This window comes from Leucopleurus acutus (genome assembly GCF_964270905.1).
Source record: "Leucopleurus acutus genome assembly, chromosome: 8".
NCBI classification, from domain to species: domain Eukaryota; kingdom Metazoa; phylum Chordata; class Mammalia; order Artiodactyla; family Delphinidae; genus Leucopleurus; species Leucopleurus acutus.
The window spans coordinates 104,398,895-104,424,358 of NC_139151.1; the positions used below are offsets into that span (position 1 = coordinate 104,398,895).

The following is a 25,464-nucleotide window of genomic DNA, read 5'->3' on the forward strand; positions in this document are numbered from 1 at the left end:
GAGGAGAGGTTTATTCTTGCTTCATGATTTGGCAGTGGGGTGAATTTGAAAGGGAGGAAGGAAGGAAGCAATTGACTAGGGGTGGACATGGTGGGTGAGGCAGCCCCAGGTCCTCGCAGCTCCATGGAGGCGGCCGCGGGTCAGTCTTGGGGACGGGCGGTGAGCAGGGCCAGGCTGGGTGCCCCCGCTACTCGCTGAGCTGGAGTGCGCACCGTCCAGCGGGTGCCATGGCTCCAGCTGGTGGTCAGTGCGGCCCAGCCCTTTGCGCCAGTGCTGCTGGTGCTCCCCGCTGGCCTGGCTACTCAGCTGCACCCCGCCTGGGTTGGGGGACAGGTCAGGAGCCGTGTGGGAGTCCATTGGGCCCACCCCCCAGCTCCCCGACATTCCCACTCACCAGTGAAGTCGTCAGCTGTGCCCAGGTCATAATCCCACACAGACACCAGCAGTGTCTTCTGCGCCAGCTCCTCCCGTGGGCCTGTGCAGAAGAATTCCTGCAGGGAAGGGGGCAGAAAGGCAGGAGGGAGGCAGCCTTGGGTCCTTCACAGCCTCAGAAACAGACTCAGACAGGTGAATGGCTCAGGGTAGCTGGGGCCTGTGCTCTCGGAAGCAGGAATGTTGACCCCCCTCCTCCCACCCCCAGCAGCCAGGACTGCCTCCCCCCAGCCCTGGCCTGGCCTACCTCGTTGAACTCAGGGTTCAGGGTCTTCTGAACACTGGTCTTATATTTCGATTTCTTCCCTCCATTCGGATGCAGGTAACTGATCGGGAAGAATGGGGTCAGAATGGGGTCAGCTTAGCTCCAGGTGTGGCCCTGGAGAGCTGAGCCCCGAGCGGCTCAGAGGAACCCTCACTGTCCACCTGTCCACCCCTTTTCACACTCACAGGCGGACGAAGGGGTCCGAGTAGCCGTTGGCATCTATGGGGGCGAGGTGGGCACAGTGCAGCACACCCACCAGCAGGCTGCCCTGCTGAGAGCTGTAGCACAGTGACAGCAGGATGCGCCCATGCTCCTCCCCGGCTACCTCAGCCTCCACCTCCTCGGGCAGGGGGTAGGCTTGGGGTCAGCTCCCGTGTGGCCCGTAGCCCACCACCCACCAGTGCTGGCCTGGACGTGAGAATGCAAACTGGCTGCAGAGAAGTCAGGGGCCAGTGGTTTGATTTCATGATTCAATTTACAAAAACAATCACTGGCTTAGTGCCCTGGAAGGAAACTTCCAGCTCAGCTCTATCCTCCAGGGCCTGAGAAGGGGACACCAGGCCACGTGACTGGCCAGTTCGGGGCATCTTTGTCATGGAGGGGAAGGGAACTGATGTCCCTAAGGGCCACAAACATGCTAGGAGCTTCCTAGGTGGCCTGCCTTTAGGTACCCATCACCACCCTCCCGCAGGGTAAGCCTGGTGCCACAGAAGCAGCTCCAAGAGGCTGTTCTCTACCCAAGGACATACAGGTCTGTTCAGCTACAAAGCCCACCCTCCTCACACCCCGCAGCCCAAGCGGCCAGATTCTGAACATCCTTTGCCACACTTGGCCCCTGGTGCTTCCAAAGGACTTGGGAGGATGCTTTGGAGAGAATGTGCTTCTCCCACACTTAACGAGGGATTTGATTTGCCGAAAGCCCAGCCACCTTGCTGGCGTTCAGCTCTCAGTAACGGAGTGCTCCGTGAGCCAAGGGGCTGCTGTGCGGGGTCTGGGCCAGGAAGTGCTTGTGGCGGGTCCCTGCCCCACCTAGTAGGGCTCCGCAGCTTCGCCTTGACTGACTGACAGTCGCAGCAACATGCGGCTCCACTAGGGGGCGGGGCAGCAGCACCTGGCCCTCTGGGCTGCAGGGGTTCTGCCCAGGTCTTTGGTTTCCTATTGCAAATCCCCTGCGGTCACCGTCGCTGCCTCCTGCCAAGGGCCTGTGTCTATGACTACCAGCCCCAGAAGTGTGGTACCCACACTGCCTCGGGCAGACCTAGCAGCCGTGCAGCCCCACCATATCCATTCTCTCCCGGACTTTGACCTGCCCTCCCAGCTCAGGCCAGGGACAAATCCCACTGGCTCCAGCCTCTGCCTCAAGCTGGCCTGTGTCTCTGCCCCCTGAGGGCTTGTGCCAGTGCCCCACAGCTCCCCTGGGCTGCCCTGGCAGGGGAAGTCACCCTCTGCCCAGCCCCTGGGGCCTGGCTGTTCCCTGAGACTATGAGCGCTCACAGGGCCGGTGAGCGAGATGGCCTCAGTTTCTCCAAGCCTGCCTGGGCCTGGACCCCTGTCCAACCCACATCAATCCCTGCCTGACACACTTCAGCCTGGGCCAGCCCAGACCTGCCCCCCCAGTCCTCGCTGGAATCCGCCGTCCCACCCACCTCCTCATACAGAGACATGCCACGTGCTGTGTCCAGGCTCTTGGGCCTCTTGGTCTGAAAGAGCAGAGAGCCCGGTCCCCTTGGCTGCACACTGCCCAGGTCTCCCTCCCTGCACGCCCCACCCTGTGCACCAGCCCACTCACCAGCCTCCGCCTCTCCAGACACACATCGAAGCTCCTGGCTTGGCTGGGCACCAGCTTCCCCAGGGGCACCCGCAGCTCCCGCAGGGGAGGCGCCCGCCGTCGTTGTTGCAGCTGTGGGTCCTCCCAGACGCACAGCCTGGTGGCCACGCAGGTCAGACCTGGCCAGGCAAGCCCTCACCCTCACCTCGGCCCTGCCCCCTTGTGGCCCAGGCCCTATCCTCACCACAGGGTGTTGCGCCGGGTGTCCTGGAGGGTGAAGCCATGAGTGCCTCCTCCCAGACAGGCCCCCTTGTGCCCCGAACCATGCGTGTCCGCAGCTGGCTGTCCTGGGGGCTGAGCAGGGAGGGTCAGAGCCTTGTCGGGCCCCAGGGCCCCAGCCTGGTCCCCCTCCCTCATATAGCCTCTAGTTGCACATCCCAGCAACGGGGGCTCCCTGTCTGAGGTCGAGGCCTTGGGGAAGAGGGGCATGGCAGGCCACGTGGGTGTTCCAGGCTGGGTGTGCGGCCAAGGGACAGCAGTAGGGGCCTGTGTCTCACCCTCACCTTGCTGGCCCCAGGCAGCAGGTTGGCTTTGACATAGGTATCCACAGAGCCCGAGGCCGGTGGCTTGAGGCCCTGGGAAGAGACAGTGGATGTGGGACAGGCCCGGGGCCCACACCTGGGACCCAGGGATGCCGCCCCATCCTCACCTTGGCACGGTGAGCTGTGCAGTGCAGTGTGCTACTGTCTGTGTCAAAAAGAAGCATGGGGCATCCCTGGTGGCACAGTGGTTGAGAGTCCACCTGCCGATGCAGGGGACACGGGTTCGTGCCCCGGTCCGGGAAGATCCCACATGCCACAGAGCGGCTGGGCCCATAAGCCATGGCTGCTGAGCCTGCGCGTCCGGAGCCTGTGCTCCGCAACAGGAGAGGCCACAGCAGTGAGAGGCCTGCGTACTGCAAAAAAAAAAAAAAAAGAAGCGTGAACTTGAGGGTGCCGAGGGTGGCTAAGGGCAGGTGGCCGGCAGGTCAGCTTCTACATCAACCTCCGCCCCGGCGCCATGCCTCCTGCCCTTCCCCTCCCCAGGTCGGAAGCCTGGGGATGCCCCAGACCCCATCCTGGCTGGGCTGGGCCCAGAGGGTCCCCCTTGTCCCCCGCGCCCACTCACTGCTGTTGTCTGAGTCTCCCTCTGGCTCAGGGTCCGGCTGGGACTGGGATGCAGAGTGGATGGTGGGGGTCACTGGAGGGTGTAGGTCTCAGGTGTGCAGGGTGGGCTCAGCGAAGGGGTAGAAGTGCAGGCAGTAGTCGGAAATGAGGTGGATGGGCCGGATGGGGCCCAGGTTCACGTCAATAGCCACGTGTTCCTGCACGCTCTCCGCCCCCGGCCCGCCGTGCCCGCCATGGGGGCCTGGACATGGAGGCGGCACTCAGAGGAGCCCCTGAGCACCGGAGATGAGGGCACCGCATCAGGCCAACCAGACAGGGCGAGGAGGCATCACTGAGGGTGTTGGCGGGGGGCGGGGGGGTCCTGGGCAGCAGCTGGGACCTGAGGACAGAGCGCAAGGTCAAGGTCGGCAGGGTGGAGGCCTCCAGCCGGGAGGGGGATCCCGTGGACTGGCAGGTAGGCCGGCTGGGCTACTTACCGCCCTCAGAGCTCCTCCATCTGCTTTGGGTTGCTGCCAGTGCTGGGTGTGCGCCTGACGGAGGTGACCCAGAGAGCCAGAGTGTGGCCCTGGGGATGGGGGAAGGGGTGGGACTCAGAACGCTTCTCGGGCCCAGGAGACCAGCAGCTCCCTGCCCTCCACCCCAAGGGCCCCTTCCCTAGTGCTGGGGCCCAGCCTCCCTCCTTCTCCCCCAACCCCTCCCCAATTCACACACAACCGGAGAGTTATTTTTACCGCCATCACGTGGCCCTGCTCCCAGGTGAGGCTGGAGGGCCAGAGGTGATACAAGGGGTATGAGGGGCAATGGGAGGGGAGTGTGGGGAGGAAGGGGTAGGTGAGACAGAGGGGTTGGGGGAGAGCGTGTGGGGAGGCGTGTGGGAAGGGGGAGGGGTGTGGAGGGCAGGCTGGGGGGAGGGGAGATGGGCGGGCGGGGAGGGCTCTGCAGAGACGGGGTGGGGGTGCCACCGCAACCCGGTCCCCTTGGAGCTCAAGCTTCTTAACACCTGAATCCGATCACTTCGGCACCTCTCTCCCCCTCTGCCAGCCTGGAATAAAATCCTAACCCATCACTGAGGCTGGTCCCCTTGGCCGCCCACTGGGGCCCCGAGTGCTGGGCCCCTCCCCCCATGTCCCCACGGCCCCTCTTGGTTTCCTAGAACACCCCAAGCTGTGTGCACATGCTGCTCCTTGTGCCCCGACTTTCCTCCCTTGCCCTTTGACCGGGCCTGCTCCCGCTTACCTATGGTCTCAGCGTCACTCTCTGCAGGGGAACGTGGCTGCCTTTACCTGCTCAACCTTCCCTGTCTTTCCCCAGGGGTCCTTTGGGGGCCACACCTTCACTACTCTCACTCTAGGAGGTTCACCCTGCTCCCCAGGCCTGTGCCCCAGACCCTGCCAATCAATGAATTCCAAATCCAGCAGCCACGTGACAGGTTCAGGGAAGGGCATGTGACCCGAAGCAGGCCAATAAAGTACAATTCTGGGATAGACTGGCCCAGAAAGAGAAGCTGTTTTCTGTTGATGGGATGCTGGTATCGTGCCATCCTAGAGCTGTTGCCTTCTCCTCACCTCTCACCCCTGTGGAGTAGAGAATGCTCCTGAGAGTGAGGCCAATACAGTGGAAAGAAGAGTCCCTGAGCTCCTGGATCCAGCTATACCTGAAGCTGGTCTATCTCTGGAGTTTGTAATCACCATTCTTCCTTTGGCAAAGTCAGCTAGTGGGTGGGGTTTTCTATCACTTGTCCTGCCTAATACTGCCCAGTCTACCATGTCAAGGTTAGACTGCCCACCCCTTCAACTCTCTCACAGAGATTTACATGATTGATACATAATTCCATTACATATCTGTGAGTAATTAATGTACAATCACATGATTATCTGTGTGACCTGGTCTCAGATCTCCCACAGACTGAGCACCCCCAGAGGGCAGAGTAGCATCTGGCCGGTGCACAGATGGGACCCCAGCATAGCACCTGGCACATGGTGGGAGCTTGGCATGTTAGAGGTTTGCAGTAGCAGGCAGGGCTCCTTTCTGGATGCCTACTGCCCAGCACATGGTCAGCCAGGCACGGAAGATGGAACAGGAGCTCGTACAGGGTAGTGGCTAGGAGTTTGGTCTCTGGAGTCAGAGAGGGCCTGGTTCAAATCCCAAACCGGGGTGACCTTGGGCAAGGTGTCTACCCTCCCTGAGCCTCAGTCTCACCAGCCAGGGACAGCGTTGGCCCCATCTCACAGGGTTGTGGTGAGAGTGAAATGAGAAAAAAGACTCCAGGCACCTGGCACACAGTGAGTGGGCACAGCAAGTAACAGTGTGATTATCCAGAGGCACCCTAGCCAGGAGGCCAGCTGTCCCATGGGGTCTGCCCAAGGTCAGGGCTCCAGTGCAGAAGGTGCAGTCGCCACGGAATTGGCAAAGGCTCTTTATTCAGTCCTGGAGTGGAGCTGGCGTGGCAGGGCAAAGGCAGGGGCTGCTCAGGGCCAGGTCATCAGCCCCTGGGCAGCTCAGGGCTGGCCAGGCAGGGCTGGTAGACGCCAGGTGCCAGCAGCTGCAGGGTGAACTCAGTGATGACGGCCGTGAGCCCCCAGATCCGGTGTGGCCCGTGCAGGAAGACAGGCAGTGTGTAGCGGAAGTGGCCACCATGGCAGAAGTGGGTATAGCCCTGGTTCTGTTCCTGCAGCAGATGGGCCAGGGGCAGTGCAAACACTTCATCCACCTGTGGGCAGGAGGCAGCGAGAGGGTAGACAGAGCACTGGCCACTGCAGCCTCCGCCCATCCAGACGACCCAGACTCCACCCCTAGCATCTCCCCACTCACCTCATCGGGGTTGGGCCTGAGGCTCTGGGGATCCAGTGGGCCCACGCCGGCCAGCACCGGCACCACAGTGGTCTTTCGCTGAGGCAGGAGGAGGGCAGGCAGTCAGGGGAGGCACGCCCTCGACAGGGCTTTGGGGCTGGGGCAGGGAGCCTGAGAGGAAGACTCCAGGGGCCTTTAGCAGTGAAGGCCAGGTCCACCCGGCCCCTGCCCTTGGACTCGCTCCAGCCACGCTGACTGACTCAGGCCTCCCAAACACACTGGACCCATTCAGGCCTCTGGGCCTTCGCTTTTCCTTATTTTTACTACCCTAAAATCTCCCAGTGGTCATTCAGTCCCTGCCTACCCTGCAAAGCCCTCCCCAACCTTTGTCCACGGAGCAGAGCAGAGCTGATTCACCCTGGAGCCACCTCCACCCCAGGACCTGAGCCTCAGTATCCCTCGTGAAAGGGGATAAAATACCCCTGGCCCCTTCCTGACGGGCTGTGTGAGGGTGGAACACAACTGCCAGGCAGGTGTCCCCACCGTACTCCGTGACTGCCACAGTCCATGACCACCCTCCTTGTCCCTGGGGTCCCTGCTCCTAGCCCAGGGCAAGCAGAGGGCCTGAATGGGGCAAGGGCCGGTGGTGGTTTCAGGGCCTGGCGGGCTTACCTGGTCGTGCACAGGCCTCAGGACTCCCCACACGTGCTCCTCAGGCACAACCAGGCCCACCTCCTCGCGGGTCTCCCTCAGGGCCGTGTGCACCACGTCGCGGTCAGCGGGGTCACACTTGCCACCTGGGAAACTGAACAGGCACAGGGAGCCTGGTTCTCGGGCTGCTGGGGCCGTGGAGGGGTGGGGGTGGAGGCTGTGGCAGTGACCCACCTAAGTAACGTCTCCGCCCCTAGTTTGCAGAGAGGGCTAGGCAAGCCACACGACCTCTCCAGGCCCAGTTTACTTCCCTGAACAACGGGAGTAAGGGAGAGAGGCCCTGGGGCTCAGACATGCACTCTGCTTATGGTGGCCCCAGAGGCGCTGACACTGACTCTAGGGTGTCCCCAGTTCCCGCCGGGGGCGGGGCCAGGGCGGGAAGCCAGGTAACCCCGCCCCGCGCGCTTCCTCGGCTCGGGGACACGAATCTCCCAGTAGTCGCTGGAAGGGGGCGGAGTCTTGCCTTTCTGGAGGGGGACACAGATCTGAACGAGGTGTCGAGCGATCCGCGCGGCGCCCGGGCAGGACCACCTGCGGCGCCAGATTCGGGGCGGAGGGACGTGGGTTGCTGACTCCCGCCATAGCCCTCTGCCTGACGGGCTCTCAGACTCAGACCCATTCTACAGAGGCGGAAACCGAGGCTCGGAAAGGCTAAGTGCCTTGCCCACGACCCTGTGGTCTCCGGGTTCAGCGGCCTCTTCCTAGAAGGGAGAGGAGTTCCCGGCCGGTGTACCTGACGTCACCCTTGTGCCTCCCGGGCAGGCGGCTGGACCGCAGCGTGTAGAGCAGCGCCGGGACCCCACGCACCGAGCACAGCGGCACGAGAACCGCGGCCGCCGCAGGTCGCGCGCGGAGCCGGGCCGTGGCCCCCGCCAGCAACCGCCGGCAGCGCCGCTCGCCCTCCGCCGACAGGCAGTCGGGCAGCATGTCCGGCCCAGCGCGGCCGGGAAACCGAGGTCACCGGGCAGAGCGCACACCCCAGGGTGTCTCGGGAATCTGGGGGGCGGGCCGTGGGAGGAGTCTGCCCGCAGGGTGGGGCTCCCGTAGCGGCAGCGGCCTTGCCCACGGGGCGGGGCCCGATTAAGGGGCGGGCCCAGGCCGGGAAGGGGCCTCTCCGCGAGTTGTGGGGCGTGGCCAAGGGGCGTCACCAGATAGCCTGGACTTCCGGTAGAGGGGCGGGCCTGGGGCGGGGCGGAGCTGGCGTGGATGGTCTGGAGAGTGTCCCCTTACGAACGCCTAGAGCAGCTGGCGTCGCGCCTGGCCCGGCGACCGGGCACGGCCGTGCTGACCGCGGGGTTCGCGAGTCGGGGTGTCTGGCTGTTAAGGCCCCGCCGGGACCCGCGTTTCTCCGCGCCCGCGGGGGTCCGGGACCTCAGAGGACGTGCTCCAGGATGTTCGGGGTCGGCGTTTAGGGGGTCTACGGGGCGGGAGGAAATGGTGTGAGTGGACCCCAGACCTCCCCTCACACCTTCAGCCTTCCCGTCCCCTTCCCTGCCCCTCCCACCCCAGGTTGCCCGCCACTTAGCCTTTGTGCTTGCTCTTCCCTCTGCCTGGAATTTCTCCCCCACCTTCTCCCTCTGTCCAAACCCTTCGCAGTCCTCCAAGGCCCAGCTCGGGAACCACCTCCTCCAGGAAGTCCCCCCGACGCCCCTGCCCCTGCTCTCAGCACCTCGTCCCGGCACCGTTCTCTCTGCCTCCCCCTCTCTGTCCACACAGATGCCCAGGGAGCTTGCTGAGCATGCGGAAGCCCCTTCCTGGGGGCCCCGTGGCCCCGTCCACTACCTAGGCTCTGGTCCCACTGTGTCTGTGGGCCTGGGGCCTGACCTTTCTCCTGCTCTGTGGAGCCCTTCGGCAGGCAGCGGCGGAGGCTGCTGCGACTCCGGGTCCGGACGCTGAGCAGGGGCCGTGGAGATACAGGCCTGAAGGTGGGGCAAGCAGGAATGAGGCAGGGGGTCAAGATGGAGAACCCAGGCCAAGGGTCATGGTCAGAGTCAGACAGTGGGACCCCGGGACAAGCCAGTGGGTGTGACCCTGAAGGAAGGGTCGGAGGCCTTAGGAGATGCCTGGGGATAGGGATGGGGTGAGGGGGTGGGTTAGGGCAGCTGGGCGGAGCTGTCAGGGGCCAGACGGTACCAGGAGTCCGGGTCACTCTCCCTAAAGCCCTTGGCAAAAGGGTTGCTGGTGAGTTTCAGCTGGGTGCTCTGCAGAGGAGAAAGGGTAGTTATGGGCCAGCCCTGAGCTGGGGAAAGGCTGTGGGCCCCGGGCTCAGCCACCCTCTCCTCCCTGGACCACCCCGCCCCCAATCTGGAGGCCCCGGGACCTGGGCCCCTCAGCCCAGGAGCCACAGAGCCAGTGCAGGGAGTGCGGAAGGGGTGGGGCAGCCGCAAACCCTCTCTGGGGCCGAAGCCCTTCTTCCAGGGCCCGCTGCCCCCATCTGATAGCGGCGGTGCCAGGTCTGAACTTGAGAGTCTGCAGTTCTGTATCAAAGGCCCCTTTGTTGGAGGTTCCAGGCTGCTTGGTGTCTCACTCCCACGCCCCAGCTGTCTCAGAACTATCTGGGATCTGACCACCTTTCCCACCCCACTGGCTCCACCCTGCCAGGCCACCGTCATCTTTCTCCTGGATTTCCGCAGCTGCTTCCTGGCTGCACTCCCTTCACACAGCAGCCCCAGTGAGTCAGCTCAGAGCCCTCGTGAGCTACACAGAGTAAAGACCAGAATCCTCTCCACAGCCAACTGGCCCTGCAGAGCAGTGCTGGATGCCCCTAGGATCCCTTCCCCTCCCACTGCCCCTCTGAGCTCCACCCCAGCCAAACGGGAGTCTCCTCACAGCTTCCTCAACTCCCCAGCATTCTCCAGCCTCAGGGCCTTTGCACTTGCTGTTCCGTCTACCTGCAACGGCTCCCCCTTCTGTACGCACAGGCTCCCTCCTCCACTTCCATCAGACCCCTCTTCAAATAGCGCCTCAGCTGCTTCCTGAGCCCCCTGAACTCAACGGCCCCCTCCGTCTCAGCCCCGCTCCCTGTTTCCTTTCTCTCCTGGCATTTATCACCCTTCTGCCGTCTGGATTCCTTTCTCTCCTGGCATTTATCACCCTTCTGCCGTCTGGATTCTTTGCTTACCATCTGCCTGGCACCCCAGGAGGTGAGCCCCTGTGAGGGCAGGTATCTTTGTCTGTTTGACACAGTGTCAGTGGTGCCAGGTTCCTGCACCTACGTGGGCCTGGCCCACCCGCCTGGCAGTCTCTGCTGTCCGACCCCCAGCCAGGTGAACTCGGGCACCAAAGGCCCAGCCAGCCCTGGCTTGGGCTTCATCACAATCAGGCCCCAGTGTCCCCTGCCCTGGCCCAACCCTTCCCCACTGTGGCCCGGGCCTCACGTGGCCGTTGTCGTCCAGCAGGTTGTTGGTCAGCATGAGCTTGTCAAAGGACACAATCTGGCGCATGCACTGTGCGCCCTTGGCCGGCGAGTCGGGGTGGAAGTGCACGCGGCCAGGCGTGGTCGGGTCCGCCTTGCCCGCCACCAGCCAGGCCGAGCTATGGAAGGCATACCTGGGGACAGAGCAAGGTGGCGAGGGCGCCCCGACTGCAGCCCACGGCACCTCATCTGCTGCCCCCACCCGGAGCCAAGACTGACGGGGCATCTCTCCTACTGCCCATGCACTGGCCCCGTCGGCACATGAAGAACCAGAGGCTCCAGAGTGCCGTCTGGCCTGGGTTCACCGTGGCTGCATCTGCTGCCCTGGGCTAGCCCACCCTACCTGCCCAGGTGCGCCCACTGCTGCCCAGGATGGGCCCCCCCCGACACTGCTCCGACTGGCCCCTGCCTCCCTCAGGGTGCTGGTGGGGGTCTACTTCCCCGACCAAGTGCCTGAGGTCTGAGCTGTGACCCCCAGCCAGGCCCGGACCTGTATCTCTTGTCATCCAAAGGCATGAAGTCCATGAGCAGGGCGTAGTCAGCCAGCGTGTCCATGCCCAGGATCTTCACCTGGAAGGTGGGGAACATCCTCCTGCAGGAGGGGCTGCTCAGCAGCTCGACTGTGGTTCCGGCCTGCCCCCAACTCCCGCCACCGCCCCACCCCCACCCCCGCCACTGCTCATACCTGCCCACCTTGGTGACAATCATCTCTGTGCCCAGCTGGTTGAATTCCTCCCACAGAGCCTTCATCTCCAGCTGAACCATCACATCAGACACACGTGGGTTCTTGGGGCCCTGCTCTGTGGGCTCAGCCATGGCTTGGGCCCCTATAGAGCTGGTGGAAGGGCCTGATGGTAACAGGGAGTCCAGCTGGGACTTCCAGCTGGAGCTCGTCATGGGCAAAGGGTAGGTCTCCGAGGGGGCAAATACCCCAAGGCCGGCAGAGAGGAAGGTTGGAGAGGGAGGACGGAGTGTGGGCCCCTGTTCACCTCACCCACCCCCACTCCACCCAGCCAGCCTTCATCTTTCAGGCTGCACCTAGATGCCTCTTCTTCCAGGAAGCTCCCCCTGACTGCCAGGCCTGTTTTCCCACAGGATCCCCAACTCGGCATCACTTCATGAGGTAAATGCTCACTTAAAGCTCCTGGAAACCAGAGACAGGACCTTTCAGGCTCCCCAGGGAATCTTTGAGCCATCAAGAGGCCTAGTGGCCTCAAGCAAATTGTTTCACCTCCCGGAGCCTCAGTTTCCACATCTGTCACAAACGGTTCTTAATATCTGCCTTATAGGGCTGATGTGAGGATTTGTGAGGACACACACGAGCCTGGCACACAGTAGGCCCTTCATAAAGGACATCTGTTATGGATGACGTGACACGTGGGGTTATGGGGGTGGGGGGTCTTTCTCAGCTCTGGGGAGACCTGGCTGCCTCGTGCTGCTTAAGGAATACTGAGCTGAAGGAGATCCCCGAATTACCACGAACAACTCTTACCCATCTCTGACCCCCCCAAACGGGCCCAAATCCTGCCTTCTTCCAGAAGCTGGTTCTAACATCTTTCTGCTCTGGCCTCCTCACGTTTTTCTAAGGAGCCCACCTTTTGATCTGCAGCCCTGGCACAAGTCTTGGCCAAAAACTTTGCCACAGCTCCACCCTTCTGATTAAAAAAATAAAACCTAACTATCGATACAACGAGATACTGCTTTATACCCACAGGGATGGCTATTACCAAAATCCAAAACAATCACAAAAACAAGAAATGAAACATTACAAGTGTTGGCGGGGATGTGGAGAAATTGGAACTCTTGTGCATTGCTGGTGGAATCTCAAATGGTGTAAACCCTGTGGAAAACTGCTGACAGTCCTTCAAAATATTAAAGATAGAATTACCATATGATCCGGCAGTTTCACTCCTAGGTATAAACCCAAAAGAATCCAGAGCAGGGACCCGAGCAGATATGTGTACATCGGTGTTCATAGCAGCATTGTTCACAATAGCTAAAATGTGGAAGAAACCCTGGTGTCCATCGATGGATGAGTGGATAAGCAGAATGTGTCTATACAGACAATGGAATATTATTCAGCCTTTAAAAGGAAGGAAATCGTGCCACAGGCTACAACGTGGATGAGCCTTGAGGATGTTATGCTATGTGAAACAAGTCAGTCTCAAAAATACTGTGTGATTCCGCTCATGAGAGGTGCCTAAAGGAGTCAAATTCATAGACAGAAAGTAGGAAGGTGGTTGCTAGGGACAGGGGGAGGGGAAGGGGAGTTAATGTTTAATGGGGACAGAGTTTCAGTTTTGCAAGATGCAGAAAGTTCTGGAGATGGATGGTGGTGACGGTTGCACAACAGTATGAATGTACTTAATGCCACTGAACACTTAAAGATGGTTAAAATGATAATTTTTATGTTTTGTATATTTTAACACAATTACAATTTTAAAGCTAGGAAAAATATCCTGAGAAACAGTTTCTAGCAGCCCCGTAAGGGGCTGAGGACCTGGTAAAACCATGAGATCCTCTGGGCAGAGGTAGAATTTTGGTGTTGGATGGATGGATGCATAGACGGATAGATAGATGGGTAGACGGAGGTTCCTGGGATGGTATAGCGTGTGATGTGCTGGCCAGAGTCAGTGCACAGTAGGTGCCTGGTGAGAGTGTGGGGCTCCGGGCCCACGGCCCCATCCTTAGCAGCCCTGAGGGCCACGTGTGAGAAGTGGCACCCCACTAAAGCCCCTGGGAGTTCTGTAGTCTGGAGGTGGGTGGGTCTCACTGGGGCATGAGGGGCATGAAGGGTGGATGGGCTAATGGCCCCCCACCATCTAGACCAGGCCATTACATGGGCAACTGCCCATCATCCAGCTGTCCTGCTGGAGCACGTACATCATCCCGGTAACCGATGCCAGCCCCCAGGGTCCATGGTGATGCGTCCCAAGTCGGGGAGGCTCATGGCTTTGCTGGTCCTGGGGCCTTCACAGGCTGGTTACTGGCTTCCAAGTCTTCTACAAGCCTACACCCTGCCCATCCCAGTCAATGTGCCACCCCTGGGCACCCTCAATAACCCTGGGCAGGGCCCTGTCCTCTGCCCAGCTCCTCTAAAAGCCAGCACCTCTTGGGGTCAGGAGTTGACAGTTTCCCACCGGCATGAAGTCAGGTTTGGAGGGGAAGTTAGAGGTTCCTTGTCCAGCCCCCACCAAACCTTGATACTCACGGGGTGAGGCCCAGAGAGGGGCGGAGCCAGGCCCACGCTCACCAACGTCTGATAAGGCTTTCACCTCCCAGAAATGGCTGTGTCTCCCTGCCTGTCAGCACCCCTATATTTGCATTTGGGTGGCTGTGAGCCCATCGACCCCGCCCTGGGGGATCTGAGGCCTCAGCCTGGGGTGCCCCTGCCCCATGCTCTTGCCCAGGCCCTGGGTCCAGTGGCGTTTCCTTGGTCCCCACGCCCATTCCCTGCCCCCCACCCCACTCACCCCCGAGCCTGAGCCCACCCATAGGGCTCCCTTGGCCGCCTGCCCCTTACCTGCCATGGGGACAGCCCGGACTTCCGGCTCCTGGAGAAGGGCGGCTCAGCTGGGGTCCCTGCGTGTCCCGCCTCTGGTCAGTGCCTCCCGGTCTCCTGGTCCATTCGGCAGCATGGCTCAGCTCTTGGGCCCTCACTCAGTCCCCAGTCTCCTGGCAGGACTGGCCTTCCCTCCTCGATCGCCCAGGTCTTGGTTCTCCACCCAAGCCAGGCACCTGGTCTCTGTAGGCAGGACCCTGGCTCTGGGGTGTGCACAGCCCCTTCTCCAAGCCACCCTCGTAATGGACTGTGCAAGGCCCCCGGCTGGGCTGGTGCAGCTCCAGGCGCGATGCCGTGGGGGAGGAGGGCAGGTGGGAAGGCTCTGACGTGGCAAAGCCTCCTCTCCCTCTCCTGGTCCCCCCTCCCGGCTTCCTCCCTTCCCCAGCTAGGAGCCCCCCAGCCATTCCTGATCAATGGGCCCAGACACAGGGTAAGGGCCCATCTCCAGGACAGGCTGGGTGATCTGCAGGGGCCCACGCCTGGTTGACTGGAGGGGCCGGGGCTGACAGGGCCTCGGGGAGGTCAGGGGGCTGCGGTGGTGGCAGGAGCATGGAGGGGTGAATGGCAGAGGCGAAGCTCTCTCCCCAGGACCCAGACACCTGACCTGGGGCTGCTGGTGTGGAATCACCAGGGAGCTTGAGCAGGAAAGGCAAGGGGGCAGCAGCCGCAAGTACCAGCAGAGGCAGAGCCCCAGGACTGGATGGCAGGAAGCCAGGTCCTCCTGACCGCTCGGCCCGATGAGCTATGCAATGCTGGCAGGACCATGACATCTCCGTGCCTCAGTTTCCCCAACTGAACTAAGTGCATAATCGCCTCTGCCTGGGATGGGCTGGCCCAGCCTGGGGGGCAGTAAGCTGTCCCCATCCTGGTTGACGGTGCCTACACAGTCCCCACAGGGGGGGACGCTGGCCCAGGTCAGAGGCCTCTGGGGCATGTCCTGACCAGACACCTTCCCCAGGCGGCCACTGCCTGTCTGGGTCTGGGCATTCAGGGAACACACAGATCTCCAGTCAGGAAGGCAGAGGAGGGGGGTTCCCCGAAGCTGGTGTCTGCCATGTGGTGCAAGGAGGGTCATCAGGCTAGACCCTGGTTAGCCCAGTACAGGAGGGAGCATCGCAGGCTAGCCCCCAGGCCGGAGCACTAGGTGAGAGCCCACCGAGCTGGGCATGCTCGACTGGGGTCCCCAAAGGCGGCTGGACCCCTGCACCTCCTCCAGAGTCTGGCACTGGGAACAAGGGGTTGGCAGAGGCCATACCTAACAGGGGGCAGAGAGGGGCTGGCCCCTCCCAGAGCCACATGTCGCATGTCGGGGGCAGACCTCTCCTCCCTTCAGCTCAGGGAGGCCTGCTGCTTCCACCCCCTGTGCCCCCGGTCCCTGCCTGCCAGGCTGGGAGGAATCCCTTGGGGAGAGCATGGGCCGACCCCTGGCATAGACCCACGGCCAGCTTTGGGAGGAAGGCTGCACCTGCACTGGAGTCTGCTGCTGGGCAAGATGGGGGAGAGTTCTCTGCGCCTGTGTTGGAGGGTCCCAGCAGCCCCCAGGTGCCACCCTGTCCCAAGATGTACAGTGGGGCAGGTGAGAAATAGGCAGGTGATGGAGGGGTTTGGGGGATCTGCACCAGTCCTAGTGGCTCCCCCTCAGCCTGGACTCCCAGGGGTCCGGGGTTCTGCTGGCTCCGTGTGTGTGTGTGCTTGCACATGCCTTTGGTCCGTGTGCTGGGACACCCCCCCATACACACACATGCTCATGCGTACGTGGGCACACTCACATGTCAGCCCAAATGCATAAACGAACTCAAGACCTGATGACCTGCCACCACTCCTGTGCACACGCTCCTCTTACACACACACACACACACACATACACACCATGCACACAGGCACGCTTCCCTTTACAGCCTCCTCCCCGGCCAGTCTGCCCTTCCTGCGGGGGGCGCCTGCTGGCCCCCTGCCCCCTCATCCGTCTTGCCTGCCAGCCTGTCCCTGGTGCCCCTCATATCCTTCCCACCTTCTCACCTCGCTGCTCAATAGCAGAAGTCAGCGTGGCAGCTGTGCCCGCGGGGAGGTGGCTGAGCCAGGCGGCGGGGGTGTAGAGGGGCCAGAGAGTGTAGAGATGCCTGGAGAGGACGGAGCTCTGGGCTCCACCAGCCCCACTGTCAGGCAGGAGCGATGCTCTCAACACGGGGCGGGGTGGGGTGTGGGCCCCGGGGGTGGAGCATGGAAAGTGTGAGGCTGTGTCCAGGCGTCATCCCACCCCATCCATTTCAGCCCTGCTGTGGACACCCTGCAGAGAGTGCCTGGGGCAGGACTGAGGGGACCCCAGCCGCAGACCCTGTGCCCGCTCCCTCCCCGACGCTGACTTCTGTCCTGGGTGGTGCAGGAGACTTCTGCCTGCCCTACCTGCCCTACCTGCACCTCTTCCCTGCATCCCTGTGCCTGGACGGCTGTCCTGGGTGGGGAGAGCCTTGTCGAGCTGCACCCCTTCCCCAGCCTTGACGCCCCCTGATCCGCCATGAGCCCTGAGCTCATTGCACACCTGGAAATGCACATCTGGGCTGTGCCACCAGCCACATATGGATCCCCCGGAAGAATGCCCAAGGTACTGAGGCTCTCGGAAACACATGTGTGTGCAGACACCCCACACACACACACACACAACCACGGAGCACCTGGGGCAGGCACACGCCTGGACACCCACACACACGGGCACACAGAGATCGACTTTCTGGCCCTGGGAATGCAGAGGGGTTGGAGCCCTCCTCTGGGTCATGGCCTCTGGAAGCCCCTCTGCTGGCCCCAGGACAGTACTTCTCCAAGTCCCCCCCAACATACACACACACTATGGGATCTTCCCCCTGGGCACTGATGAAAAAGCGTGGGCACAGAGACAGCCACCCCTGGCCCCAGTACACACAGAATGTCCAAGACCACCCTGAGCCAGACCTGCCCCAGACCCTGAGGTCACAGAGAGGGGCCGTGCAGGTGAGAGGACATGAACCATGGACCCCTGGACATCTTCCATTTTATAGAATGGGAAACTGAGGCAGGGAGGTGTGGGGATATGGCAAGAAACATGGTACACAGTGGGTGGCAAAGGGAGGGCCCTGGGCTCAAGATTGTGCCTCACGACCCCCTGTTCAGAAGGGAGGGCTGATGCCGGGCAGATGTGGCCTGGATCAGGGACCCTGGCGGGGTGGAGGCCACTGCGGGCAGGCAGGCACGGAGAACGTGAGCTTCTCAGTCTGGAGGAAGGCAATGCCCTCCTCGTAGTAGGCAAGCTCGTTGATGAACACATGGTCCATGGTGGACTCCCCCTCATAGAGCACGTCCTCACCGCTGAACATCTGGAAGATGGGTACGCCAGGCCGCAGGGGCTCAAAATCTCAGTCCTGGGAGAAGAGCCAAGGACCAAGGTTGCTGGGGCTGACCTCTGCCCTGGCCTCAGTGCGGGCCACCCCAGCAGGCACTGCCTAAGAGATGCTGCCCACTTATGGCCCTGCCCACTTGCTCCTTCACTTCCTCGATCAAGGCAACAGGGTGTCTGCTGAGATGCCAACTGGCTCTGTGTCTAGAAATGGAGACACCAGTCACCTTAGAAAGGCACTTGTCATTGTGGAAGTGTACCCTAGTGGTTACGGGCACAGATAGTGAAGCCTGCGTCCAAAGCCTTGCTAGCTGTGTGACCTTGAGCAAGTCACTTAACCTCTCTGTTCCTTAGCTTCCCCATCTGTAAAATAGGGATTATTCTATCTCCTCCTATTATCCTGAAGTCTAAATTAAACAGCTAATGGTGCTTAAAACAGTGCCTGACACATAGTGAATATAATATAAAAGTTTATTAAATAAATTTTTAAATTGTGGGAGAAATCACTCAAAATGTCTCTTATTCAGCATCCACAAGGAAGATGGGTGGTGGCGCAGGTGCGTGGCATAAACGTAGGTGCCTTCCAGGGGAGGCCGTGGTGTTGTGAAGGTCTGGGATAAGTAGAAGCCCGGCCCGAGGCCTTGGGCCCCAGCAGCTGGTTCAGGTCTCTGGCCCTGGCATTTCAGGGGCGAAGATGTAGTGTCAGCCCCTGACAGTCTCCGTCAGTGATCAGAGGGTCAGAGTGTGTGAGTGGTGCGGGGGAGGGCAGCCTTGTGCCGCCAACAGGAGTGAAGCCCCTGAGACCCTGCAGGAGGGACAGAGCAGCTCAGGGGCTCATGTGGCTGCCTGCCCCCTCGCACGGCCCCAAACCCTCGGCCTGGCCCTGCCCACCCGCCTCATCAGCTCTCACGCCGGCCACACCTCCAAGCACTGTGCTGGTCTCGCCTTCAGGCCTCCTACCTGCTGGGCCCTTCCCTGGAACTCCTCTCCTCTCCACCTGGTTAACTTATACTCACCCTTTGGGGCTTGGCTGAGATCCCGCCTCCTTCCGGAAGCCTTCCCTGACTGCCCTTGACCAAGTTAGATGCTTCGTGTAGCCCCCAGCCCTGCCTTTAGCCTCCCGGTTTGTGGTCGCTGAGTCCTTTCTCTGTCCTTAGTAAGCTGAGGACAGCGCCTCAGTCCTATACCCCATTCTCTCACCCGAGCTGGCCTGAGATGGGGCTCAGAGGTGGGGCTCGGCCAGTATCCACTGAAGGAAGGTATAAACAGTGGTTGCATAAACGCAGCCTGTAGGGGGCTGATCTGAGGCAAGCCCCGGGTCTGGGGAACCCAGAAGAGGCCCTGTGTCAGCCTGGGATCCGGAAGGGCTTCCTGGAGAAGGTGACATCAATCTGAATTTCTCTAAACTGAAAAGGGAGGAATGGGCATCACAGGCAGAAGGGTGCCTCCTGCCGGGTGGAGGGACTGGACCAGCTTAGCAGGTGGGGGCCCTTGGCAGCCCTGCACTTGGCAGCCCTCCAGGGCTGTCTCTGGGGGAGTAGTCTTCATCTCAGGCTTTAAAGAGTCCCTACAAGCAATTTCCCAAAGCCTTGTGCAGCTCCCCAGCGGGAGCTGTAGCAGCAGGGCAGGGTGCTCACCTGAGGAAGGACCCAGTGAAGGCATGACTGAGGTCATGGCCCATATAGCGGCAGCAGGCGGCTGAGGCCACCGGGTTGGCCAGCAGCACGGGCATGGTGGAGAAGCTGAGTCTCTGCACCTCCCCTGGGACCCGCAGCCAGTGCCGGGCCAGGTAGGCGCTAGCTGTCTCGTTGCCGTGAGTGGCCCTGGTCACTGCCACATGGTGCAGGGCCTCTCAGGGCACCAGCAGCCAGCACGTCGCCGTGTGGGGTGGCGCACCTGGTGGGTGGACCTGCTTAGGCAACCCTGGCGCCAGCACAATGCCCAGTGCTTAGAGCTGGGCTGGTGGTGGTGAGCTCCCTGAGGCCTGAGGAGCACAAGCCAGGCGGGGCGGTTGCTTGTCCAAAGCCGTGGCTGGATGTCAGCTCAGCGGTGTCCCACCTGCACCTCCAGTGGCCCAAGTTGGTCCCTCCTGGTGCCTGCAGTCCCTCCATTGGCACCCTTCCCTTGAGGGTAAGCATTGCCCTCCCCTGCCTTTCTCTGAAGAGATCACTTCTCTGCTCCCTTTGGAGAGAAGGAGTTTCTTTCTCCCAAGTTGAGAAAAGGGGCCCAGACTTGGGAAGATGGATTCACCAAGGCACACTCCCTATAGCAAGAGGGCTGTGCTCCCATTTTATAGATGGGGAAACCGGGCACAGCAGGGGAAGTGGACGGTGTCACAGGAGCTGGCTGTGGAGTGTCGGGTTCCAGGCGACTCCTGTTCCTTCCTGCCCCTCCCCCATGCTCCTCTGAGCTGGTGCAGGGGCCTTAGGGAGGAAGGGGTGGTTACCTGTCAGTGCAGGTCTCAGCTGCCTGGGCCACCAGGGCTGGGATGTGCACCTCCTGGAACGATGGGTATTTATGGGCCAGGAGATCCCTGGGCAGGAAGTGTCTGTGCTGAGTTGGTAGAGAGCAGGGGGCAGGAGTGGGTGATGGGCTGAGGTCCACCCTGAGGTCAGTAGTGCTGGGGTCTCCCTGCCTGCCTCTACCTCACACTGTTGCTTGCTGCTACCGTGGTCCACTGAGTCCAGGTCCTGCGGCCACGCCCCTGCTCTTGTCCTTGGTCCCTCCTTTGGGAATCTCAGCATTCCCGCCTCCTGGGGCCAGCTGGGGCTCCTGCTGGGGAGCTGCACAAGGTTTTGGGAAATTGCTTGTAGGGACTCTTTAAAGCCTGAGATGAAGACTACTCCCCCAGAGAGAGCCCTGGAGGGCTGCCAAGTGCAGACCATTCATTGCCCAGGTGTCCAGCCAAGGAAGGGCAGGCCTGGAATCCACCACTGGCTGAGCCATGCGCCACCACCAGACCAGGCCACCACAAGTTGCCTGTTGAGATGGTGCCTTGGTGGCCACCCAGATGAGGAATATCCCCCTCCCTCCATCCCTTCAGCAACATGCTTCTGTCCCTGCGGCCCTCAGAGGACCAGGGTCACTCCCGGGTCACACTTTACCCTAAAGGGCTATGAGCTGTGGGGTCCCCAGCTTTACAGCTCTTCGGTGCTTTAAACAATTTCTAAATATTTCATTGTTTTTGATCGCTTTCAGGGACAGGTATGACTCAAATGATTCAACTTGCTTTGTTTTGGAAATGACCCTCAGATCCATTTTATAGATGTGGAAACTGAGGCTCAGACAGGATGCCCAAGGGTACCCAGGGCACTAGAGGCAGAACTGGAATTGGAACCTGGGAGGTGTCCAATCTGAGCCCACTCTCCTCTTGCTGCTCTCAAGGGACAAGGGGGTAAGGATGACGGCTAAGTCCCCTGCACGTGGCCCCAAGTCCTGTCCTTTCCCCAGGAGCCGAGGGTGGTCCAGTGGTCCCTGAGGAGAGAGGCACTGCTGGACAGTGACCGTCAGGTCACCAGTGCCTCCTGTGTGCCAGCACTGGGGCCCTGAAGCTGGGCCTCCCCCAGGCGTCTGGTCCCAGGCCTTCTTCACGACCAGGCTGAGTCCTCCCAGGAGGTGTCAGCCGAGCTCCAGAACCAGGCCCAGCAGCTGGGGCTCCCTCCAGACCAGCCCTCTTTGCAGCTGCTCAGATCACAGGCAACTCCTCGTGAGGGCTGGGCTCACCTGCACTTTCCTGCTCTCCTGCTCACCCCCACAGGTGGAGCTGTGGGACCTGTCAGGCCTGCTGGTACCTCAGTAGGGTAGCTGGGGGGGGGGTGGTCACTGAATCTTCATGGGCAACGGCCCTGGCGCAGCAAACAGAGGGCAGCTGCCATTCGCTCTGTTCGTGGGGCTGGACCTGGGCTCTGGGAGGTTGAGCGACTCGGCCAACCCCCTGGCCAGGGGTGGTGGAGGGAGTCAGTGGGGTGTCTGCCTCCCTCCGGGTCCCTGCTCCCTGCCTCGCTCAGGGTAGGGGCCTCAAGGCCCTGCTTTCTAAGGCAGAAGCCGCAGTCTTTGAGAGGCCCCCCCAGGCTGCCGGGCTTCTGCTGTTCTCTGGGTGCTGGGCCTCTTGGGAAGGAAGGAAGGGTCTGAGCACCAGCCCTGGCTATCTGGGGGGTTGCAGGAGACCAGAATGCTTCCTGCCAGGAGGTGGTGGGCCCCCAGCTCTGGGGAGGACAGCCTTAGGGGGTCCTGGAAAGTTTCACTTCCCCTGGCTGGGGTCTAGCGTCGCCCTCTTAGAAGGTATATATATATATTTTTTAATTAATTTATTTTTTAAATTGAAGTATAGTTGATTTACAATATTGTTTTATATATATTCTTTTTAAAATTATTTTAATTTTTTAAATTAATTCTTCATTATAGGTTATTACAAGGTATTGAATATAGTTCCCTGTGCTATACAATAGGACCTTGTTTTTATTTTATATATGGTAGTATGTATATGTTAATCCCATACTCCTAATTTATCCCTCCCCCACTTCCTCTTTGGTGACCATAAATTTGTGTGTTTTTTTAGTTTTTGTTTTAAATTTATTTATTTATTTATGCTGTGCCGGGTCTTAGTTGCGGCATGCGAACTCTTAGTTGCGGCATACATGCAGGATTTAGTTCCCCAACCAGGGATCGAACTTGGGCCCTCTGCGTTGGGAGCACAGAGTCTTAAACACTGGACCACCAGGGAAGTTCCCCATAAATTTGTTTTCTATGTCTGTGAATCTGCTTCTGTTTTGTAAATAAGTTCATTTGTACTAATTTTTAGATTCCACATATAAGTGATATCATATAATATTTGTCTTTCTCTGACTTACTTCACCTCATGTGACAATCTCTAGGTCCATCCATGTTGCTGCAAATGGCATTATTTCATTCTTTTTATGGCTGAGTAATATTCCATTTTATATATATATATATATATATATATACACACCACATCTTCTTTATTCATTCCTCTGTCGATGGACATTTAGGTTGCTTCCATGTCTTGGCTATTGTAAATAATACCACTACAAACATTGGGGTGCATATATTTGTTTGAATTAAAGTTTTCTCCAGCTATATGCCCAGGAGTGGGATTGCTACATCATATGGTAGCTCTATTTTTAGTTTCTTTAAGTGATCTTCATACTGTTCTCCAAAGTATAGGAGGCTTCCCTTTTCTCCACACCCTCAGAAAGTGTTTATAGAATGGAAGGGCATCTGGGAGCCAGGGCAAGAGCTCCCAGGAACAGCAGCCCCCAATCCCAACTGAGTGTGCAAGCTCGTGTGTGTGTGTGCTGGTGTCTGAGGATCTGTGTATTCACGTCTGTGCTGCGTGTACCAACGTGTGTGCGAGCCACAGCAGTGAGAACAGTCTGGAGGTGGGCCTGCTGAGTCACACCTCTGAGCCCCAGGAAGTAGAGGGGGCCCCCAGCCCCCACTGGCTCTGACACCCCTCCCTGACAAGCTGTGTGACTTGGGGAGTCAGTGCCCTCTCTGGGCCTTGGCTCCTGCCTGTGAAATGGGAATGAGGCTCCCTCCTGGGTCCGGGCAGCTGTGAGGAGTAAGGGAGCAAAGGGGCAGGTGCAAGCTTGGAGAACGGACACATGCGCAGCAGACCCTGGCCTAATGGAGGGCAGAGGCATCGTGAGTATCCAAAGGTCCAACTTCTTCACTGCAGTTGAGGAAACGGAGGCCCAGAGCGGGGTCAGAACCTGAACCATCCCACAGAATTGTAAGTCTTGGCTCAGGAGAGCCACGTGACCTGGGAGCCACACCCAAGGGCCACTTTGTTTTTTGTTGTTGCCGCTGCTGTTGGTTTTGGCCACACCGCGACATGCGGAATCTTAGTTCCCCAACCAGGGATCAAACCCGCGCCCCTTGCAGTGGAAGCATGGAGTCTTAACCACTGGACTGCCAGGGAAGTCCCTGTCCAGGGGCTTTGGAGCCCCTGCCTGTCCCTCTACCATCCTGACCCGGTTCTGAGTCCCACTTTGGCCTCTGCTCACACCCTCCTGTCAGCCTTTCACAGCGCCCTCATATCAGGTGTTCCTTTATGACCCCAGGACCACCCTGCCCACTCCTTCTTGCTGGCCTAGTGTCCTGGGGTGGGGGTGGGAAGAGGAATCACCCCATATTGTTGTTTTTCTTAATGACCCACTCTGGACTGTGGCCTGTTCCCAGGGTGGAACCAGCATCTAAGGGACCCTGGGACCACCCCCAAGCCTGGGGACAGCAGCATGCCATGATTGCTGGACAAGCAGAGGCTGCTGTCACAAAAACTGTGACTGTGACAGAGCCCTGGGAAGCTCTGGGAGGGGTGTGGCCAGGGGCACCTCTGCAGCCAGGGCCTCTGCCCAATGCTGGCTTAACTTACATGAGAGTCTGGACTCTACTATGTCTGGGGTGGGGGCCCCTGGGCCCCAGACACATATGATCACATTTAACACTCACACCAATTGTAAGAGGTAGGTGGGAACCCCATTCTACAAGATAAGGCTCAGAGAAGTTAAGGGACATGCCCAAAGGCACCCAGTAACAATGTGGCCATGGACTGACACAAACCCAAGCTTTCTAGGTGACGGAGCTACTGCAGGGACGGGTAGGGTTCTGTGTGAGCCAGATGAGGGCCACTGTCACTCAGCTCTGCCCTGCTTTACCGTATAAACTCAGTTCAGCCCTATCCTGGCTCTAAATCTGTTTTCCCATGTGTCAGATGAAGAGACCAGACTTAGATTCTGCCCGCCCTGACCTCTCTTTGGGAGATAAGAGCAGGAATGACGATGTGGCCAGCATGAGCACAACCCCCTCCTGTGCCCATAGCAGACATCACTAATCAACCATTGCACTCCTTCCTATGGATTCCACACACACCATCAGAGTCCTTGTAAATAACGCACTTCAGGCCAACACCGGCGACTGGCCAGACCTGAGTTCAAGATCAGATCACTTCAGGTGAGACAAACCCAGCTCCCCAAACCAGGTGTGACTGGAGCTGTTAGAAATCACTCTGTATTTTGGGAGCTTATTTATAGATCTGATGTGAGGGAGTCTTTTCTAACCACCAGAGCTGCCCAACCTTGGGGGTAAGTTCTCTGTCATCAGATATGTTCAAGCAGAGGGTCAACAAATCTGTCAGGAGGCTGCAGAGAGGACTTTGGCCCTGAAAGGGGCTGGACCAGGCCTTCTTAGCCACCTGGTGCCCCTCTTTCCTGTCTCTGTGGGCGGCTGTGAGGCCACGAGGCTGGGGGGACTGGCAGGGGGCAGTAAGGAGGAGGCTCTCTATCACCTGTTGCGAGGGCGCCCACCAGGGGCACCAGGGATAGGTACGGGGGTAGTTCCAGGGGGCGATGATGAGCCCCGGGCCCAAGGGCTCCTTCCAGATGAAGGCCGAGTCCAGTGGCATGAGCTGGGGTTTGGGACAGTGAGGCCCCACCGAGGATCACCCCAAAGCCCACTCCCCCAGAGTCCTCGAGCTGCCTGTGCAGTGGAGTCTCCACAAGGAGACAGAGGTCCCGAGAAAGTCAGCGACTCTCCCTGGGCCTGGGCCGAGCTGCCCTGGAATTGCCCCTACCTGGCCCGCGGGCTCACCCTGGCGGGGCGTCCATGGGAAGGCCTGCGGCAGGGCTGACTGCGGCCTGGAGCCCATCCGGGCTTTGGCCTGACACCCAAGGGAGCCCCAGTGGGGCTGAGAGTGGAGAGGGATGGGGCATGGGGGTGGAAAGAAGGAGCCCAGCAGGGTCTCTGGGGGGGGAACTGCCTGGACCTTGAGCAAGGAAGTGCTCTGAGCACCCCAGCTGGGGCCACGAAACCGAACCATTGCCTGTGCCTCCGCGTCTCTGTCTGTCTGTCTGTCTGTCTGTCTTTCTCTGTGTGTGGACGTGAGTCGTCCTCGGAGTCCAGCAGCATCCCACAGGCCTGAGCCCAGGACCTCTGCCTCAGAGCGTTGGCCATGGAGTGAGATGGGTCTCAAC

General features: G+C 60.0%; 4 protein-coding genes across 5 annotated transcripts; all 4 read right to left on the reverse strand.

Moving 5' to 3' along the window:
* Positions 1–36: 36 nt before the first annotated feature.
* On the reverse strand, positions 37–4,756 carry LOC309965526 (double C2-like domain-containing protein gamma; the record flags this gene model as incomplete). Its single annotated transcript, XM_082845037.1, is given in 15 exon segments — positions 37–317; positions 395–491; positions 680–758; positions 883–1,037; positions 2,344–2,397; positions 2,487–2,622; positions 2,710–2,755; positions 2,758–2,812; positions 3,029–3,100; positions 3,175–3,205; positions 3,422–3,470; positions 3,633–3,720; positions 3,724–3,872; positions 3,946–4,010; positions 4,692–4,756. Coding segments are annotated over 15 exon segments (1,383 nt in total). The 3' UTR covers positions 37–75.
* NUDT8 (nudix hydrolase 8) lies at positions 4,150–8,101 on the reverse strand. Of its 2 annotated transcripts, XR_014326417.1 has the most exons (5): positions 7,866–8,101; positions 7,094–7,226; positions 6,443–6,520; positions 5,904–6,341; positions 4,150–4,196 (listed from the first exon to the last, which is right to left on the reverse strand). XR_014326417.1 is itself a non-coding variant. In XM_082845798.1 (4 exons), the coding sequence occupies exons 1-4, from the start codon at positions 8,057–8,059 to the stop codon at positions 6,114–6,116; spliced, it is 633 nt and encodes a 210-aa protein (XP_082701924.1). In that variant the 5' UTR covers positions 8,060–8,101; the 3' UTR covers positions 5,900–6,113. The 2 variants fall into 2 exon arrangements, 1 of the variants encoding a protein (XP_082701924.1); XM_082845798.1 differs by lacking the exon at positions 4,150–4,196 and having other exon boundaries at positions 5,900–6,341.
* Positions 8,102–8,358: 257 nt separating this feature from the next.
* Positions 8,359–15,277, reverse strand: TBX10 (T-box transcription factor 10; the record flags this gene model as incomplete). The annotated part of the gene is made up of 7 exons (XM_082845038.1): positions 8,359–8,549; positions 8,957–9,051; positions 9,266–9,333; positions 10,510–10,681; positions 11,038–11,139; positions 11,233–11,528; positions 15,266–15,277. 7 exons carry the CDS (start codon positions 15,275–15,277, stop codon positions 8,359–8,361), a joined length of 936 nt encoding a protein of 311 aa, XP_082701164.1.
* A 2,069-nt stretch (positions 15,278–17,346) lies between these two features.
* Positions 17,347–25,139, reverse strand: ACY3 (aminoacylase 3; the record flags this gene model as incomplete). The annotated part of the gene is given in 8 exon segments (XM_082845039.1): positions 17,347–17,369; positions 17,372–17,491; positions 17,598–17,677; positions 18,054–18,095; positions 18,097–18,147; positions 19,111–19,324; positions 24,821–24,899; positions 25,065–25,139. Coding segments are annotated over 8 exon segments (684 nt in total).
* Between the last annotated feature and the right edge of the window lie 325 nt (positions 25,140–25,464).